This window comes from Talpa europaea, assembly GCF_964194135.1.
Source record: "Talpa europaea genome assembly, chromosome: 2".
NCBI classification, from domain to species: Eukaryota; Metazoa; Chordata; class Mammalia; order Eulipotyphla; family Talpidae; genus Talpa; species Talpa europaea.
In genome coordinates this window covers 155,125,867-155,146,361 of record NC_140068.1, presented here as the reverse complement: position 1 = coordinate 155,146,361, position 20,495 = coordinate 155,125,867, and the positions used below count along the sequence as shown (strand labels likewise).

General features: G+C 60.8%; 1 protein-coding gene across 1 annotated transcript; it reads right to left on the bottom strand.

Annotated features, from left to right (window-relative positions):
- Nucleotides 1–20,227, bottom strand: MAK (male germ cell associated kinase; the record flags this gene model as incomplete). Its single annotated transcript, XM_084259538.1, has 13 exons — nucleotides 1–271; nucleotides 2,240–2,359; nucleotides 3,674–3,805; nucleotides 5,302–5,447; nucleotides 5,877–6,049; nucleotides 6,462–6,749; nucleotides 11,814–11,981; nucleotides 12,859–13,030; nucleotides 15,750–15,882; nucleotides 16,553–16,632; nucleotides 18,151–18,272; nucleotides 18,743–18,797; nucleotides 20,127–20,227. The coding sequence occupies 13 exons, from the start codon at nucleotides 20,225–20,227 to the stop codon at nucleotides 117–119; spliced, it is 1,845 nt and encodes a 614-aa protein (XP_084115664.1). The 3' UTR covers nucleotides 1–116.
- Between the last annotated feature and the right edge of the window lie 268 nt (nucleotides 20,228–20,495).

Here is a 20,495-nt window from a genome sequence, read left to right as displayed (position 1 = left end):
GAGAGGAACTGGCGGCCCCTTGCCCCTCTCGCTCCCCGGGGTCCTGGGCAGAGGTAGGTGTGGGTGGTGTTTCCTGGGAACGGCTGGCGCGGGGCCGGGGGCCTCGCCGGCCGCCACTACCGGTGGCCTCCGTACTTGGCCGCCCAGTCCGTCCGCCCGTGCACGGAGGCCACCGGCTGCGCGCGGCCCACGATGTTCAGGGCGCTGGCCGTGGGGTTGTAAGGGGGTCCTGAGAACTGCCCGCGGCCGGCCCTCGCGTGCCAGGTGTATTCTGGAAGAGAGCAGGGCGCGGCGTCGGCACCCGACCGTCCAGCTCCCGTGGGGGCGGCGCGCTGCCGGGGCGCTCACACAGAAACCCGGGGTTTTGCTGACACCGGCTGGAGCTCGCGGGAGCGCAGCCGCCGCCGCGTCCCGGGCCCGGTTCTCGGGCCCGGTTCTCGGGGGCTGCGGTCTCGCTCGGGGTCCCGGCCCCCACCCAGGGCACGGGCCGGGCAGGTCCCACCCAGTGCCTGGGAGCGGCCGTTCCGCCCCGCGACGCCCAGACTCGGCCTTCCGGGGCGACGGTGGGGGCGCCGGGCCTCGGCGGGGCTCCAGGCGCAGGCCGTCTCCGCTGCGGGTGGCTGAGCGTTGGCGAGAATCCGCGCTTGTGGAACGTCTGTCCCCCTGGGACGTTCGGGACCCTCGTCCATGTCACGCCCCTCGGCCGGCCCGCCCATGAGGGCGCCCGAGCCCCCCCCTGCGCGGCCAGCGCCGGGCTCTGAGCACGTCTGCCCGGCGGGCACCGGTGCTGCTGCCCAGACCGCCCGCGGGTCCCCGCTCCTAGCCCGCCGCAGGGCCCCGGTTCAGTCCTGTGCCCTCGGCCTGGGGGAGCACGGTGGGGTCCTGCTGCTGCCCCCGGCTCTGCTTGGGCAGGGCAGGGAGCTGTCCCCTTGGCCAGCGGTCGTGCCAGGCCACGCTCCGGGCCGGAACCCTCAGTCAGGGCGGTGGGGGGAGCAGGCCCGACGGCAGGCTCCCCGCGGGTGGTGGTGAGGGAGAGGGGGGCTGGAGGGCTGGAGTGGGGTGGGGCCAACGGAAGCCTCTGTGGGCATGGCGGGCGTTGAGGGGGGCAGCCCCAGGCCTGTCCTCTCAAAACCTCGAGGAGGGGGACTCTGCACGGAGGCAGGGCCTGCGGGGAGGCGGCCGGGCGCGGCCTCTGAGGTGGAGCCCTGCAGCCGCCCCAGCAGCCCGGGGCCCCCTGGGTCGCACCTCACGGCACCCAGCAGGCCGCGCCGCCCGGGACACAGGGCCCGGAGGTCCTGGGAGGGGAGGCGAGAGCGAGAGGGCCGCGGAGGGAAGTAATGACCTGCTGGGCTCTGGGCCTGGCCACGCGTGAGGCCGCGCCCGTCCCCCGCTCTCTGCTGCCCTGAGTCACGTGTCCCTGTCCCCGCTCCTCCCGCCGTCGGGGGGCGGATCTGAGAGCAGAGGAGACGAGGCAAGTTACCAGAAGCGTTTCCCGAACAGCGGCAGCGGGAGCGGGCGTCTGGGACGGCGTCTGCCCGCCCGCCCTCCGGCCGCAGCCGGCGCGGAGCCACAGTCTGCCGAGCGCCGCTTTCCCGTGGGTGTTTCAGCCGCTGCTGCCCAGCGGCGACCGGCGGAAGCGTCAGCGGGGCCAGGGGGCGCCCGAGAGAGGGGCACAGCCCCGGTCCCGGGGTGGCGAGTCCTGCCGAGGGCCCCCCGCCGGGCCCCCAGGGTGCGCCGCGAGGCTCGCCCACGGCGGAGCGGGACGCAGGCACCGGGCACAGGGACTCCGAGGGCACCGTCAGTCGTGACCCTTCACTGCCCGCTGCCGCTGCCCCGGCCAGTCTCCTGCTCCACCGCTGGGGCCCCCTGAGGCCCCCTGGCCCGAGCCGCGCTCCCCTGGTGCCAGGCGGGAGGCCCGGGAATGGGCCCGACTCCCTCGTGGGCACGGCAGGTTCCCTGCGTTTCCACCCGCGAGACCGAGGCAGTGGCTCGAGTCAGTTTGTCTACGGAGGAGAGGCCGGGGGTCCCCGTATGGGAGGAGAGGCGGGGTCCCTGGCTATGGAGGAGAGGTGGGGTGTCCGGGTGTGGGAGGAGAGGCCGGGAATCCCGGTGTGGGGGCGCAGGCCGCGTTTCTGGCCTGCTGGAACCCCCGGCGAGCAGGAGCTTCCTCGGGCATTGAACTCCCAGCCTCCCCTTTGGGGGAAGCCCTGGGGGGCTGGGTGGGCTCAGGGGCTCTTACCGGATGCCGCCGCCCCCAGCGGGGCCAAGTGTATCCTCTGGCCGGCGGACCCCACTTCTTTCTTGAGGAAGGAGGGAACGTACCCCGCCTGGCCGTGAGCAGCGTGCCCGCCGGGGTTTCCTGTGACGGCACAAGGACTCGTGGTCGCAAGGCGAACGCGAGCAGCGGCCGTGGCGCCCCCTGCCCCCCGCCCCCCACTCTCCACCCCCAAGCGCCCAGGCCAGGCCTTGCACCCAGCACCCCGGCAGCACCTGCACCCTCCCCCCCCCCTGCGCCCCTGGACACCCGCCGCCCCTGCGCCCCCAGCTGCGCCCCCAGCTGCCACAGGGTTTGTGACAGCGGGGCGGGTCTCCTGCCCAGAATCGCTGCCCCACAGGGCTCTCTGCTCCCCTTGCCTCGGTCATGCCAGGCCTGACTGAGGGGTGTACCCAAGCCCTGGGGTTCCATGCCACCCGTCGCACACACACCCCCCCCCCCCGCGGCCACACAGGATGGACGGGGACAGCAAGGTGGCGGGAGGGAGGGAGGGAGGGAGGGAGGCCCCGGGCTGTGTGCTGGTGACTGAGACGGCAGCCAGGAGGGCGTCGGGCTGGGGCGCGGCAGGCTGGGGTGAGGGCCAAGTGGGGCTGGTGCTGACGGAGCTGTGGGCCTGAGGCGCCACCGCGGACCAGGGCGGGGGTTCAGGGACCCCCACCCAGACCCCAGCCCCTGCACAGGCGCGAGAAGCACCTGGCGCAGAAGAGAGGACAGAGGCGGAGGGAGGACGAGCGGGGCCTGGGCGCAGGGAGGTGGGTGTGGAGAGAGGCGTGGGGGGGCGGCGCAGGGCAGACCCCCGGCCAGGAGGCTCGGGCCCAGGCGCGAGGGGCCCCTTTTTCAGGAGCCCGCCTGGGGGCGTGAGGCCAGCTCCCTGGGCGGCAGCTGGGACACACGTTTGGTTCTGAGTCGGCGCCGCATGGGCCCCCGAGGGTCTGGCAGCGGGGCTCCCCACAGACCCCCCTCCCAGGGGGTGGGCCCTGCCTGGCGCTGCCCAGCTCCCGCCTCCTCAGCCGCCTCTTCCGCGCACCGCCGGGCAAACGCGGGGCAGGGCCGGCCGGCTCTGTGGTCAGCGGGGGACCCCAGCTCACGGGTGGGCAAGGAGGTGACCCGGCGGGTGTGCGGGAGGGAGCGCCTGACCTTGGCCTGCAGGCCGGGACAGCGCCCCTCAAAGCTTTGTCTGTCCTGGAATGTTTCGGGGTCCAGGGAAAGCCAGGAGGTGGGTCAGCTGCCCCGCTGGCCAGCGCCCCACTGATGGCCCAGGGCTGACCAGCGTGACCCACTCCCAGCGGGGCCCCTCTGAGCACAGCAGCAGAGGCCCCGCCCTCCGCTCTGGGGGACAGAGGGAGACCCCAAGCGAAACCTGCGGCCGAAGCCGCCCCCCCCTGCCCCCACCGGTACCTGCGCTGCTCCTCTTGAAGGCGAGCTCCGCCCCCAGCGGCCCCAGCGGCTTCGGGAAGAAGGGGCTGTTCCAGGCGTGGGGGTGCGCGCCCTTCCCCCCAGCCACCAGGGACACGTTCTTGGGGTTCACGCCTTGAAGAACAAGAAGCCGCGTCAGGAGCAGGTCTGGGCCTGCTGGACGGACAGGGCCGGCGCGCGGGGGGCGCCGGGGCCGCGTGAACGGGGGTCCTGTCCACAGGCCTCATCGCCAGCGCCGGGTGTCGCTCGTCCGGTGTCTCGTAAACATGGGGGCGTTTCCTCCGGGGCCATGGGTCCCCGCGCCTCACCTGGCTTGGGGCCTGCCTCGGAGGCCTGGCCCTCAGCCGGCCTCTGACCCAGAGCCCAGAATCCGTTGGCGCCTTCTGCCCGAGCAGGCCCCCTGCGTCCCGGCGGCCTCAGGCGAAGCCAGTGTGGCCCCCACCACGATGCCGCCGCCGCGGGATGGGCGGGGAGCGCCCCGCACAGCAGCGTCCCGCCACGCTCGCACCCCGCTTCTGAGGCAGCGCCGCGACAGCTCGGAGGCCACAGCCGGCTCGCTCCCCGCCTGCCAGGACGGCCCCTCCGGGGCCCCTGACCCCCACCCGCACCCCCGCCGTGGGAGCTGAGCCCCTCTTGGCAGCCAGAGCCTCCAGAGCCTGGCTGTGCCCTCCGCCCTCTTGCTGCCCACGGTCACCAGGCAGGCCTCTGCCCCCCCACAGCTGCCCCCCAGCAGGCAGTCTCAGGGAGACTGGAAACCGCCTTCTCCTGCTGCCCGCCCCCCGGCTGCCTCCCCCCACCTCCAGCCCTCCTGCCCTGCTGGCTCGGGCCAGGGCCTCCCGGGCACTCGGAGGGAACAGCCCGGCCCCATCCCACCACGGCCCCCGCAGCCCGCGGTCCCCCACACCCTCTCCGGCCCCCACCCTCGTTCCCGGGGCAATGGCGGCGCTGCGAGCTGTCCCCCCGCGCAGGGCCGCTCTCCCCAGGGCTGACCGCTGCCCTCCTGGCCTCCGAGCACAGCTCTGTGCGCGGCCCTGCCCCTGCCCGGCTTCGCCCGCCGGCCTCCTAGCGCCCCGGCCAGCAGGGGCGTCCGTGTGCCCGGCCCGGCTTCCGGGGGCCTTGTGGGCGGCACTGCCAACTCCCAGGGCTCGCCCGCCCTGCGGCCTCGCCCCTGCCGGTCCCTCCTCCGGCCCTTCACTCCCAGCGCTTCCTCGGCTTCCTTCCTCTCCCCTCAGTCCCTGCAGCGGGAGGGTCCCCCCAAGCCCCAAAGCGGGTCTGCGTGGTCCCCAGAAAGCCCCGTCTCTGGCTCGGGATCCGGCCTCAGCCTCTCCTCGCGCCTTCCTGGCCTCTCCGCCGCGGCCCCCGGAGCTGCCATGCAAGCGGCGGGTCTGCACCCCGGGGCCAGCAGGGGCGTCCCTGCCCACCCCGCCGGGCCCATCCTGTCCCCTGGCCCAGAGCTCCAGGCGGCGCGAGGGCACGGCCCGCCCTGTGGGGCCAGCGGGGGTCCGCGAGGCGGCCGCCCCGACCCCTGCGCCGGCGCCGGGCCAGGTGGGCCGGAGAAAAGCGACCAGCTGTCCCCGCGCCCCGCCCGGCGGCCCGCGAGCCCCGCTCACCTGGGAGGTAGCGCGACTGCCGCAGGTAGTACTGCTTGGCCAAGGAGGCGGCGGGCGGCTCCGGGTCCGGCTTCAGGGGCGCCGAGGCCGAGCTCTTGTTCTCCCCGCCGGGGGGGCCGGCGCCCGGGCTCAGGGCGTCCAGAGGCCTGGGCGGGACCGAAGGCCGGGTCAGAGCCCGCGGAGCCCCCCGAGACCCGCGACTGCCCGCCTGCTCTGTCCCGCGCCCCGGGGACCCCTCCCGGCTGTGCTGGGCTCCCCGGCCCGACCTCGCCAGGGCGGGAAGGCGCGTCCCAGGGTGTTCAGCGGGCGGGCGGGAGGGGAGGGGGGGCTGCCGGCGCAGAAGTGACCCAGAAAGCGGAGCCACCGGACACCAGCGTCGGCCCGAGCCGCGGGGGGACGAGGCCCTGGGGGCGGTGCTGCGGGCGCAAGGGGGCCTCGGCCTGGCAGGGGGCGGGGGTCTGGCTCGGGACTGGGGGGCCGGCACCACGGGGCCTGGCAGCGGGGGGCTGTGGGGCACGGGGCTGTTTGCGCGGGAGGGGCGCGCAGCGGGCGGGCGCCTGCCGGGAGGGTCCTACCTGAGCGGGGAGTCCCTCCTCCGGGTCTCCTTGAACGCAGCCGCGCCCGGCCGCCGCCAGTGCGGGGCTCCGAAGTCACCGTCCTCGGGGCCCTCCCAGCTGCCCCCTGAGCGCACCACGGCCTGGCCCCAGCGCCGCCTGGCCCCCTTGAGGCCCAGGGTGCCCGCCGGTTTCTGTGGGGAGGGGGCGTGTCGGCCTCGCTGCCTGGCCCACACCTGGGGTGCCCCCCTCTGCGCCCCGCGCGCCCGCATCCACTTCCAGTGGCACCCTCGGGAACGGCAGCACTGGCTCACGTCCCAGTGGGACCGGGGGGCCGAGGCCTAGGCCCGGTGGGGCCCCACTCCTCTCTGCCCACTGGGGGCTGCCCCTTTGCTGGTGACCCCGCCCCAGAGCACTCTGCTCTCACGGGTCGCGGGGTATGGGCCTGGGGCTGGCGGCTCCCGGCCTGCGCCCTTCTCAGCATGAGCTCCAGGCCCTGAGAGACAGGCCCCTGGGTGGGCAGGACGCAGGGCCTGAGGGGCCCAGCTGGGGGCTGTACCCCGGCCCTCCCAGATGCCCGCGGAGCCCGCCCGCCCCGGCACTCACGGTGGGCGTGTTCTTGACGATGCTGGGGAACAGCGGCTGCAGCGGCCTCTGTGGACCCTGCTTTCGGGGCGCCTGCGGGCCCTCGGAGAGCTGCGGCGGTTGGATGGGCTGCAGGGGCTGCTGGCTGCGCAGGCTTGGGGGGCCCCCGACGTCCGGCAGGGGCTGAGCTGTGGGGTCCACACAGGGCTTGGCGTCCGGGGGCTGCTTTTTCAAGGCGGGATTGGCTTCCCGGTGAGGCGCCGAAGAACCGAGGACTTGGCCCACTTGGAAATAGGGGTGTTTCAGCGCCTGTGGAAGTGTGGGGGTGACACCTGGACAGCTGCCGCGCCCAAGCCTCCGCCTGTGGCGGCCAGCGGGCCTGGGAGGCTCCAGGCTGGGCACACGGCCCCCAGGCTCCCGGGCACTGGAGAGGCAGCTGGGCAAACTATTTGGGAGACGAATTCCAGAGAAAGCAAAGCACGGGTCAGGAGGGAGACGGTCAAGCGCGCGCGCGATTGTACCATCCAGGCGGCGCAGGGCTGCTTCCTGGAGATTTGGTGGGAAAACACCCCCGGACTTGTCAGCGTCGGCTCCTTTGATGTGATGGGGCCAGACGAAAGTGCTGGGCGCTGGCGGTGGCTCAGGGTGCATCCGCCAGTGGTAAGCACCGGGTCACGGCACCTCTTCACGGTCGACCTTCCATGGACCTCGTGGCTCGTGGCTTCTCCCAGGCTGGGTGGGACCCCACACCCCCTGGCCATAAAGCACTTGAGGACACTGCGGCTGCTCCTGTTTCTTCTAACCTTGACCAGCGTCCTCTCGCCTTTTAAATGACTTGAGTTCTTTTATTCCTTTAAATAAGATTTTACTGCAGTATCACTGGTTTCTATTACTACATTATGGGTGTGCAGTATTATGATTTTACATCTGTATAACCACATCGTGATCCCCGCCAAAACTCGAGTTTCACCCCCACCCTCTGCCCCTCTGTAACCACCAGTCTGCTCTGTTTGTTTGGTTTCTTTATACGTCACCTGCGTGAAGTTTTAGTATTTGTCTCTGATTTGACTTCATTTCATACCCTAAGGCCCATATGTGTTGTCACAAATGGCAAGGTTTCACCTTTTTATGGCTGAGTAGTATTCCATTGTGGGTACAGGCCACATCGTCTTAGCCACTCATCAGTGTCGGGCACTTAGGTGATTTGTATAACGTGGCTATTACAAACAGTGCCGCCTTGAACATGCTATCTTTTCATATTTTTCAGATTAAAGACCCAGAGATAGAATAGCTGGACCATGATATTTATAACTTTTTTGAGGAATATCCATACTGTTTTCCATGGTGGCCTCGCCAACACTTATTTATTGTCTTTCGGATAATAGCCACTCTCACAAGTGTGAGGTGGGATCTCATTGTGGTTTTGATTTGCATTTCCGTGGTGATAAATTTTAATCAATAGCTTCTCCTGTGCCCATCAGCCATCTGTATGTGTGTTTGGAGACATGTCTGTTCAGTCCTCTGCCTTATTTTTAAGGATGGAGTTTGGTTTTTGTTGTTTACTTTTATGGGTTCCTTGTATATTTTGGGTCTTTTATTTGCAATTTTCTTCTCCCATTCTGTAGGTTTTATTTTCATTTTACTCATGGTTTACTACATAGAAGCTTCTTTAGTTTGATGCAGTTCCACTTGGTTATTTTTGTCTTTGATTTCCTCGTCATTTGAATCAAATCCACAAAGACATTGCTAAGGATGATGTCAAGAAGCTTATAGCCTATGTTTTCTTCTGTGTATTTTTTTAAAGATTTGGTTTTTTTAAGATTTATTTATTCTTATACAAGAACTGGGGTACAGGTCAGAGGCGTGGGGGGGGGGGTGGTAAGAGGATTCACCAGAGACAGAGTGGGGAGCAGAACAGGCAGAAGGACCAAAAGCACTGCTGAGGGGAGCAGCAGGGAGACAGGAGAGGTCTGCTGTGCCCTGTGGGTCAGCTCCATGGCCTGGGATTGAACTCCTGCTGCAGTGGCTGGCAATAGTTTGATAGCACTGAGATTTTAACCCCTGCACCACCTGGGAGGCCCTCCTTCTATGTATTTTTATGGTTTTATATCTTATTGTGACGTCTTTATTTTCAATTAATTTTTATGGGTGGTGTAAGGTTGTGATTCAGTTTTATTCTTGTGTATGGGGTTATCCAGTTTTCACCGACAACATTTATTTAAAAGGTTTTCCTTTCTCCATTGTATTTTTCCCCCTTTAGTTATCTATAGTTATTTTATTTTTCCCCTTTTAGTTATCTGTACATGTGTGAGTTTATTTCTGGGCTCTCAAGTCTGTTCCAGCAATCTGCATGCCTGCTTTTATTCCAGTACTATTCTGTTTCAATTATTGTTCCTTTGTTGTATAGTTTGAAGTGGGGGAGCTCCATGCTCCCTTATTCCTTTTTCTTCTCAAGATTTCTCTGGTTATTTTGGTTTCAATTACTTGATTCAGTAACTCTACTGGTGATTAGTCTGTTCACATTTTCTATTCTTCGTGGTCTTGGAATGTTGTACAATTTAAAAAAAAAGATTTATTTATGCATACAAGAACAGGGGTACAGGCCAGAGGTGAAGGCGGTGAGAGGATTCACCAGAGACACAGTGGGGAGCAAAACAGGAAGACTGACTAAAATACACTGCTGAGGGGAGCAGCGGGGAGACAGGAGAGGTCTGTTGCGCCATATGGGTAGCTCCCTGGCCAGGGATCGAACTCATGCTGCAGTGGCTATGGTTAGCTTCATAGGTTGCATCTTGAACCGTTGCGCCACCAAGAATGTTGTACAATTCTAAGAATTCTCTTTCCTTGAGGTTTTTTGACTTTTACTGTTTATATTTTTCTTTCAATCCTTTTGTGTATTTCCTATAAATTTTTGCTTTGGTTGTTGCACATAGATGTAGCATATATAATGTTCTGTTTTGAGTTGATAGTTGATAAGTACTTACATTTGAATACATTCCAAAACTGCATTTTACCCCCATTTCATCTTTTTATCTCATTTTGTATTTTTATATTTTATGCATCCCTTGAGTTTTAATTTTACTCCTTAAAAAAAAAAAACCTTTACATTTGCTTCGTAAGTGATTGACCTACTCACTCACTACCTTACCATACATTTATCTTATCTTTTCTAGTGAGTTTTTTTTCTTTCATGTGTTTTCTTGTGGTCAGTCGTACGGTTTCTTTTCAGTCCAGCGTTGCGTTTGTTGCGGTGCTAGCTGAGTGGTGACAAACTCCTGCAGCTTTTGCTTATCTGGGAAACTCTCCATCTGCAGTTCTGAATGGTAACCTTGCTTGGTAGAGAATTCTTGGTTGGAAGCCTTTACCTTTCTGCATTTTGAGTTTGTTGCAACTCTCTCTCGGCCTGCACAGTTTGTGCTGAAAGGTGAGGTTCACTGGTGTATAACATGTTGCTTTTCTCTTGCTGCTTTTATGATGTGAAAGACAGAGGTCTTTAACATCTGCCGTTTTAATTGTAATGTGTCTTTGTGTGGGTTTCTTTGAGTTCCTCTTATTTGGAACTTTCTGGGCTTCCTGTGCCTAGATGTGTATTTCCTTCCACAGATTAGGAACTTTTCCAGCCACTGTTTACTCAAATAATCCTTCTGGCTTCCCTCTCTCTCCCCCTTTAGCTCTCTCCCCCTCCTTGCCCCTCCTGGGACCTTATCACACAACTATTACTCCTTCTCATGTGGTCCTAGAGGTCCATTAAGATATTTTCCGTGGGCCTCCCCGATGGCACAGCGGTTGAGCGCTGGGTTGTGAAGCTTCCCGCAGCCTCTGCAGCGCCGGTTCAATCTCTGGCCGCCGGGCGAGGGTCCCACATGGCGCGCAGACCTCTCCTGTCTCGCCCACTGCTCCCCTCAGCAGTGTACTTTGTCAGTCTGCCTGCTTTGCTCCCCGCTCTGGCTCTGGTGAATTCTCTCACCCTCCCACACTTCTGCTTGTACCCAGTGTTTGTACAAATAAATAAATAAATCTTTTAAAAAAAAAAAAGATATTTTCCGTGTTTCTGATCTGTCTGGGTAAGTTCTGTTGCTTTGTCTTCCAGCTCACTTAGTCACTCCTCTCCTTCATTCCGTCATTTGTTGCTGAACACTTTTTATAGTTTTCCATTCTGTTATTACAGTCCTCAACTCTGTAACTTACACTTGGAACTCTCCTGAATTGTTCCGTTTCTCTGACAACATTCTCACTGTGCTCAGCAGTCCTTCACAAGTTTGCTGAATGTCTTTTTTTTTTTTTTTAAGATTTATCTATTCATGCATACAAGACCTGGGGTATAGGCCAGAGGTGTAGGAGGTGAGAGGACTCACCAGAGACTGAGCGGGGAACAGAACAGGCAGAATGACTGAAATCCACTGCTGAGGGGAACAGCGGGTGAGACAGGAGAGGTCTGCTGCGCCATGTGGGTAGCTCCCAGGCCGCCCAGGGATCGAACTCGCACTGCAGAGGCTGCGGACAACCCCACAGTGCTGCGCTCAACCCCTTGTGCTACCAGGGAGGCCTTGCTGAGTGACTTTAAACCATGACTTTGAGGTCATCGGGTAGTTTGCTTATTTCTGTTTCTTTAAGGTCCTTTTCTGGGATTTGGCCTTGTTCTTTCACAGGGTCAAGTTACTGTGTCCCCACTTTCCCCGATTCTCTGTGCTGGTGTCTGTGTACTACCTCTTGCTCAAACCTGGCTTGACTAGTCTCCCCCACTGGTTCTTCCCGATGACCTTTAGGAAGCATTTTCTCAAGTTAAATTTTCAAAAAGCCAAATAATGTTTTGGTAATTTTAAATTTTCATTAAATAATGGTGTAATAGTTAAGATGAGTTTTTAAACTGCAGATAAGACCACGACATTTTAAAGATAAAGGTCCCAAGATACAGCTGCAGGTAGGTGTCGTCAGGGAGCAGCCAAGGAGGCACCTGCTCCTGAGGTGGGAACCTAAGAGCAGCCCTCACCCCGGCCTGCAGAGGGCGCACAGTGAACCCTGCAGAGGGTACACTGTCCAGTGAACCCGGGGAGGGGCAGTGAGGCCTCTCCACTCCTGGGATGGCTTCTTCCAAAGTGTCAGACACAGGCCTGCGCTTCAGTCATGAGAGACCGAGCCCCTTCATCCGCAACCCCATAGGTGCTTCCCTTGGGCCAAGAGGACAGGGAATCAGGGGAGCAGCCGTCTTAGCGACACACCCAAGGGCCTCGAGGGCCCAAAATGTTAACTCCTGACATGCGTCAGCTGCAGGTCTGGCTTTTCTGGGTGAGACCAGACCTGTGTTTGTCCATGGAAATATCCCTCACATTGTAAGCCCCAAAATGCCTTAAAGGTCTGACGGGAGGGTCGTACCTGGCTGGCGGTCGGCCGCTTCTTTGGGTCCCAGTTCAGCATGTCGGTCATGAGCTGAATGGCCTCGTTGCTGGCATTGGGGATGAGGGTTTTCAGGTTGATGGGCACACACTGGGGGAAGCGGAAGTTCATGGAGGATGCCAGCTGGTGCCCCTCTGGCCAGTCGCTCTGTTCGGGGACATAAGGGGACTGCTAGCCGCCAAGTGGTCACCACAGGGATAGTGAAAACACAGGGGCTGTGGAAACAGCACTCGTGAACATTTTAGTGTTGATTTATGTAAAGAAATGTGAGAACAAACACCCCCAGGCCTCAGACCGCGTAGAGAGAACACTGGCTGAGAGTTCGGGATGCGAAATGGCACTTTTGTACATCGCAGAATAGTGAACTCTCGTCCACATTTGATCCTGGCAGTGCTGGTGGTGGTGCTTGGGAGACTGAACAATAAGGACGAGCCCTTTTAAAGACACAGAAGGTGGTAAAGTTTCTGCCGACGTGTTATACTGGGTGTCAGGTGTTCAGAGCTGCACATGACCGAGGCTGCACACAGCCGAGGAAGGACCCAGTGGCTGCGCCTGCCCGTCTGCATGACAGGCACGTTGTGCTTCAATTCACACTGCATCTCGGAAGCAAGGGACAGCTGGATGAAGCAGTTCAAGACATCAAATATCCGTGGCCCGTGACCGAGGGATGCAGAGGGAAAGGAGAAGAGGCTGGGCACACACAAGGCCCAGGATGCAGGCCGGCACCCGGGGGCAGGCGGCAGACCAGCCGGGCCACGGGGAGGTGGCACTTGACCCTCAACCACAGCTGCATAGACAGAACTGCAGATCCTGACTCTCCCTTAAGTTTCTTAAAGAAAGACCAGCACCTTTCTCCTTCCGTTCGTTAGAGTCTGGCTTTTTACAACCCTCCTACCGCCCCCATAAACAAGTCAGGAGGATGAGAGGATGAACGATGAAGCATAAGCCTGCTCGGAAGCACAGCAACGAGGCCAAACCTATAACTAAGCAAACGCTGTAATAACCCCCGGAGAAGGCCACTTACTTTTTTGGGAGTCCCTAGGACTTGGCAAATCTTGAAGATTTCGTCGACCTCGCTTGTCCCTGGGAACAGAGGTCTTAACGTGTACAGTTCCGCCATTATGCTCCCGACAGCCCACACGTCGATGGGCGAGCTGTAAACCGAGGAGCGGAGTAAAACCTCTGGGGCTCGGTACCTGTGGGACAGGAGACAGAAGTGCAGCTCTGGTGGGTGCCAGGGGAGCCTGGACACAGACAGTGCGATGCTGACCAGGCCAGGTGCAGGCCCCGAGCCAGGCACCAGCACTCAGGCAACGCAGCCACTGGGGCAGCCTGGCTGCCAGTTTCCGCCACCTGCTGCCTGTGGGTTTGAAGAAGCTGAGTCCCTCAATGGACAGTATTTTTAACTGAGGAAAATACTCTTTTTACTGCGCAGAAGCACCCCGCGGAGGGCACTCTCCAGTCTCTCTCTTTTCGGGATGTGTCTCTCTCTTTATTGGAATGTGTAACTATTTCCGTCCAGACTTCCTGCAATATTGTCTTTTTTTTAAAAAAAGATTTATTTATTTATGCATACAAGAGGTGGGGTACAGGCCAGAGGTGTGGGGTGGGTGAGAGGATTCACCAGAGACAGAGTGGGGATCAGAACAGGCAGATCCACTGAAATCCACTGCTGAGGGGAGCAGTGGGTGAGACAAGAGAGGTCTGCAACGCCATGTGGGTTGCTTCCTGAGTGGCCAGGGGCTCGAACTCATGCTGCAGAGGCTGCGGACAGCTTCACAGGTTGCGTCTTAATCCCTTGAGCCACCAGGGAGGTCCCCACAATATTGTCATTTTGCTGCAGGGCTGAGTACCCGCCTGTGGCAGCTGTACGGACCCTGTGCTAGGAGAGTGCACGGCACAGCTCTCAGAGCAGCCCTGGAGACACCCCACTCTCTGCAGGACCCCATGTCTATCACCAGCCAGCTCCTGTATCAGCAGCGCCTCGGCCTGGCCCTTCATGAGTCCTCAAGCCCCTGGTGTTGGGGTGCCCGCTGCCTCATTTCTGCTGGGGGTGCGCATTTGGGCTGTCTCTGGTTCTCTGCTGCACGTGGGCACCCAGGGCAGTGCGCAGCCAGGGTCCGTCCCTCTGGGTGCCTTGTGTGGGTGCCGCAAGTGAGCTCCTCCTGCCCCCCACACCCTCACCAGCAGCGCCTGGGGCTCTGATGGCTCCGCATCCCCATCAGCACTTGTCAAGTGTTTTGACAAATGCTTTTAAGACATGAGACACAACTTTACTGCTTTGAATGTTTTGTGAAATTTAGATGCTGAAGACAAGGCCTCGGTTTCATCCCCATTCCAGTGCAGAGTCCAGATTCACCCCTTGGAGGTAGGAATCCCTTCAAGTAATTCTTCCTGCAAGAGACCCTCAAGAACTAATTCCAGCTGACAAAGAAAACGAGCAGGAAGCCCGAGCGCCACCTCCACCTTCCTCCTGGAGGGACCACTGCCGTCTTCCTGCTCTCAAGCTTCATTCCAGTCACACCAATCTTCCAGAAGTCTCAGAGGCCGTGGGTTCTGGCCCTCCATTTTATCAGAAGTTCCGATTCCCAAGGAACATGGAGCGAGACGGCACAGGCACAGAGGACATGTCTGCACACCAGCCACCACACGTGCCCACAGCAGTTGGTGCACAGAGTTCTCGAGTGAGCTCAGGAGCCTGAGAGCGACCAACACAGCCCCGCGTGACCCTGCCCAGTGCGTTTCTGTCTGTGTCTTGACTCGGGGCACACGCTCTGCCGTGGGGCTGCAAGCAGCCGCTTCCTCTGCAGGGCCAGCTTGTTAACAAGTTACCAGCATTTGCAGCAGCCGGAGATTTCATCCCAGTAGAAGGAGCTTCTGGAGATTCACTGGATTCTGTGGATTAACCACCATTAGAATAAGGAGCTGATTGACCTCAGATGCGTTTGAGGTTGCACGTAACCGGCTCTGGGCCACTCTTGGATTAAAGGAGCAGTACTAATCTAGACATCTCCACCTACACGGTGAGTTGCAGCCCCACAGGAGCTCTAGGCCTTCTTCACGCCCCAGGCCACTGCCCAGCCTCCCGTCTCCTCTGGCTGTTCTGTCTACTGTCTCCCCAGCTCCCTGTTGCTTTCTCACTGGGGAGGTTCCGCTGCCTGACACATGGATCTCCTTGTGTGTCCAGACAGCACACACTGCAGACCCGATGAGAGACTGTCTGTCACCTGCCTGTGCCTGCCCTGCTCCCGGCCTGTGTGCTTTCTGTTTGGCTTCGTGTGGGGTTCCGACAGCTGCCTGCTTCTGCCTGGTGTGGGCCCTGGCCCCCAACTGGGCACACAGTGGCTGCAGGTCTTCACCTCATTGTTGGAACCACCCCACGGTGGAGCGCCCACAGGTCTGCACTTGGGACAAGCACTGACTGCTGTTATTCTGTTGGGAATGCGTGATAGTTGTAACTGGCTCTCTGTGCCGACTGCCCCTAGGTGGCCAGGCGGAGGCTGTTTGTCCTCTTCAGACACCCCAGTGCCTGATGTGTGTCCAGCACATAGTAGGTTCTCAAGACATAGCTGGTGAATGGATGAATGAATCCCTTCCTTCTGTCCACCATTAATCAGAATAGCCATGATCCAAGTCTCCTCTGGATCCAAAAAGTGCAAATCCCGTTCTGCACGGTGTTCTGTACCGGACAGGGAGCCTCGGGCAGGCCCAGGAGCCTGCCTGGCCCGCCAGGCCCCGCCCACCCGGGCCCCGCCCCTCCCGGCCCCGCCCCCTCCAGCCCCAGCTAAGGCCACACCCAGTAGGTCCTGCCCACTCCAGCCCCGGCCCCGCCCCCGCCAGCCCGGCCCCGCCCCCTGCAGCCCCGGCCCCGCCCCTCCCCGCAGGCCCCGCCCCCGGCCCCGCCCGCTTGCTCACCAGCGCGTGGACACGTAGTCCGTGTAGGGCGGCTGGGACCGCAGCTCGCGCGCCAGCCCGAAGTCCGCGATCTTGACCAGCTCGGGGCCGGTGCACAGCAGGTTCTCGGGCTTCATGTCCCTGTGGAAGAAGCCTGGCAGCGGGAGGGGGGCGCGCGTCACGGTCGGCCGCTGGCGCGGGGCAGCCTGGCCACTGGCCGCGCCCCCGCCGGACCCCCCCCCCGCCGCCGGACCCCCCCCAGCCGGGACCCCGCCCCCCCGCCGGACCCCCCCCACCCGCCCCGGCCCTGCACGTTCACCCGTCAGGACACCCGAGCACATCCCAACCTTGCCTAAGGGGGCCCCCCCGCCCCTGAGAGAATTCGGGGGACAGGAGGGCAAGCTGGGTTATGAGCACGAGCCGAGGCCATGACCAAACTGTTCAACATTCTGCCGTGGAGGGCGCGCCCTGGGCGGTGGAACCCTGTCTTATGCGCAGTCAGAGGCATCGGGGCCTCCCTGGGGGCGCGAGCTGGATCCCCAGCCGGGGAGCTGCCCACACTGCGCAGCAGACCCCTCCTGTCTCCCCGCTGCTCCCCTCAGCCTTGTACTTCATCAGTCTGCCTGTTCTGTTCCCCGCTCTGGCTCTGGCGGATCCTCTCACCCCCGCACCTCTGGCCTGTACCCTGTTCTTCTATGCATAAATAAATAAATCTTAAAAAAAAAAAAATCAGGCACTGGAAGTGTTCAAATACGAACTGGTGTGGGGGCCCAGGGGGAGCCCACGCGTGACCGTGGCCTAGAGGGGGGACAGCGGGCACCCACCGTGCTTGTGGATGAAGGCCAGTCCTTGGAGGATCTGGTACATGATGTTCCTTATGACCGACTCGGGGAACAGCTTGTTTCTGCGAAGAAATGGAAAAGTAAGTCGTGCCGCACCTTGGTGAACCCGCCAACCCACCCAAACAAACAAGAGGAGCTGGTGTCCTCCCGCGAGCCCCCGGCGCCCTGCTGGGGGTGGACACCTGCATAGAGTGACAGGACATACATTTCAAATAAGAAAGTGAGATTTTCTGTTCGTTTTGATGCGCAGATATCGCTCAAATGCTCTGTAGTTCAATTTTATGTTGTTTCAGGAAAGTAGCTTGGGAAACTGACTGTCAGCTGAGTGGGGTGTGAAATCTGCTGTGAGGCCTTCCCAGGGTTGAGGGCGCTCTCCCTCCAACACAAATGTTTTGCTCCACCAGTGAGAACCACCCATGTCTTAAAATTTTTCTAATAGCCACATTAAAAAAGCGAATGAAACAGGTGAATGAAATTTGTAGCAGTGTTTTTTGCTTAAGCCAATATACGCGTCGACTCAGTATCACCCAAATATTCTGATGCACAATCAGTATCTCTCGTGACTGGACACATTTTACGCCACGTTTTCAAAAGCTGCCGTGTGATTTATCTTGCGTGTGCAGCACCCCCGTCCTGAACAGGGCACATGTCAAGGGTGTGTCAGCCACGCGCACCAACCTGGGGTCCACATAGAGCCTGAGCAAGACCCCCTTAGGGGAGGCTGTTGGGAAGTTACCAGTGTAAGTCTGTAGACTTTATCATCATTGAGCGTTTCCTAACCTCTACAGTTTAGCATGATTGGACTAACTTAAGGCATTGACTTGAGAGCTGACCCACATGGCGCAGCAGACCTCTCCTGGCTCGCCCGCTGCTCCGCTCAGCAGTGGATTTAAATAAATCTGCCTGTTCTGTTCCCCGCTCTGTCTCTGGGGAATCCTCTCACCCCCGCACCTCTGGCCTGTACCCCAGTTCTTATATGCATACATGAATAAATCTTTAAAAAACAAGAATGTTCTATTCCAAAGGCAGTCCCGGCCTCAGGCCAAGGTGGGTGTGACAAGGGAAGCAAGCTTCCGTGCACCGAGGGCTTTAAAATCAGTTTTGATGTTCCAAACGCTGTTCCAGTAAGTGCAGCCACAAAAGCAAAGCGGGTCGGTGGTGTGAGTGGCAGCTTCACCACCGCCCAGTATCCAAGACAAGGGTTCCTCGGTTCCGCTCAGCTCAGGAACCACAATTAAATGACACAGTGCAGAAGTCCATTCTCTTCAGTGCTGTGCACCTCCCTCCCGCTGCGCCCCCGTGGCTCTGGCCCTCCCTGGCCCTGCTGGCTCCTCTGTGCTCAGGAAGCTGTGGGGGGCGTTGCCCCAACTTCCCCAAAGCGCTTTACTGGCGAGCATCAAACTAGATTGCAGATCTGTGTTGTAAAACGGTGGGTTCTGTGTGGGCTGTCACCTTTGCAAAGATAACAGGTCAGCCTCGCCCCACCCCCACCCCCGAGAATCAGGCGCGTGTGACCGGTGCCGTCCGCAAGGTCAGGGGCTCGGAGGGAGGGAGCCCCTGGCCAGAGGAGGAGGACATACCTGTCTTTCATTAGCTGATAGAGGTTCTCTTTCATATACTCAAATATAAAATAAAGGTGGTCGTTTTCTCGGATAACTTCTTTCAGTTTAATCACATTGGCATGATTAAGTTTCTTCAGAGACTGCAAATAGCAAACACGCGTTAAAACCCTTGAAGCGGGGCCCCCTGGTGGCGCAAGGGGTTCAGATACAACCTATGAAGCTGTCCGCAGCCACTGCGGCACAGGTTCAATTCCCGGCCAGAAAGGTGACCCACAAGGGGCAGCAGACCGCCCCTGTCTCCCCGCTACTCCCCTCAGCAGTGTGTTTCAGTGGCTCCGCCTGTTCTGCTCCCCACTCTGTCTCTCTTGAGTCCTCTCACCCCCACACCTCTGGCCTGTACCCCAGCTCTTCTATGCAAAAACAAAACAAAATTCACCCCACTCACGGGTGTACGGTATCAGGGGAGGGGTGTCAGCATTTAGCGCCGCCTTCCCCCCATGAGCACAGGCCTGTGGCAGGCGCCCGCGGGGAGAGGACGACCGATGCAGCTGTCGCCCGAGGAGGGCTCGGCCAGCAGGCCCCACGCTCCCTTGCACCCCAAGGGCTTTACCTTAACTTCTCTCAAGTTCATACATTCATCCCAAGAGTAGAACTTCCTCTTCATCCTGCAGCAAATGAGGGAAAGTTTAGTGTGCGGGGCCGAGAAGGGAGGGGTCGCGTGGCGGGGGTCGGTCGTGGTCAGACGCCACTTTCAACAGAGGTGTGGGGTCCCCACTGACCCGCGCTTTCGGGGAGTCTGAAAATTCTCTGATTACTCCAGCTGTGCTTTTAAGAGCCCCCCTGCCACATCCCGTCTCTCTGGACCTAGTGAGGTGGACGCGGACACTGCTCTGGCGGAGGGGAGGCCCCACAGGCTCTGTAGCGAATGACGTGGCCTGGCGGCCTGCACTCGGCCTCGGCCGCGGCAGCAAAGCCTGGTCCCCCAAGATGCTCACTCGGCTTCCTGGACATTGGTTCTTACTCCCACACGTGGGGTTACAAGGCCGGGTGGTAAAACATAACCCAGATCTGCCCTGATGCGCCTGAGGTTTTCTGGCAGGTTCCTGGGAAGCTTCAAGTTGCCTTTAGCGATAAGTGGCCTCCCGAGCGCCTCGGGGGACGGGCAGGTGTGGACCCACACCGAGACCTTGGCCAGTGAGTCGCCTGTGACCTGGGCCCCAAGCGCCGCTCCAGGCTGGACAGGCCAGGCCGCTGCCCAGCTCAGCCCCAGGCCCTGACCCCTGCCGGGCCCGAGCCGAGTGGCTGTTGCAGACACGGGGCCGTTGCTTCTACATGCCTGTGATCAGAGTCTCGCACACTCCCTCCCAGCCCTTCGCCGCCCGGGGCTGGCCTCCGGCTCCTCGGGCCTAGGGACCAGCGGCGGTCACCGCACAGGGCCAGCCCCAGGGAACTCCTCGGGACATCACTGTGAACAGTCTGCCCAGCGTGGGCAGGGGCAGGGCCTGCCTGGAGCACTCCCGGCCCAGCAGAGAGCACCTGCGAATCCAGCCTGCTGCGGCCAGTCCTGACGGGGAGCCCCTGAGCCCTGGCCCACACCCCCCCAGCTCTTCTTGCCGCTCTGGATGCAGAGGAAGCGGCAGTAGCCCTGCCTTGGGGTAGCGCCCGCCGCTCAGCTTGCTTGTTGTTAAGACATCGTCTGACTCCGAGGCCCCTTGTTTTAAAGAAACAATCAACTCTGCTCTGCACTCTACACCCCAAACAGGCCAAACAGGACCGGCAATTTCTGTTCAAACCTGAGGCCTACAGAGCAGCACACAGATCTTGATTGACCCATGGGACTGGACCCCCCAGAAAGTGGCAGCTGCCCGTGAGGACTGCAGAGCCCCCCTGGGCCGTGTCCTGTCCAGAACAGCCCCCACCGGGACCCACAGCCCGGTGCCCCGGCCTCCGCCCGCGGGGCAGTCTCCAGCCACACAGCCCGAGTGGGGTCCTACCTCTTGATGGCCACCAGCTCCCCAGACTCGTTGCTCCTGCCCATCAGCACGCTCCCGTAGGTGCCGTCACCCAGCTGCCGCATGGTGGTGTAGCGGTTCATCTCTGCGGGGGAGGGGTTGTGGTCCTGCCCAGGGAGCTCGGGCGCTGCTGGAGCTGAACTGGGGTGCCTGACCCCCACTAGGCGGGCGGCAGGTGCATCATGGTTGGCACAGCTCCTCCTGGGCAGCGATTCATGGGCTGGAGCGGAGAGGGGCCCGGCGTGGAAAGCCCGCCTCCATCCTGGTGGCCTTCCCTGCAGGAGTGAGACAAGGGCAAGGGACTGTCACTGCAGGGCCCCCCAACGGCCAGCCAGGCGCAGGGACAGGGTG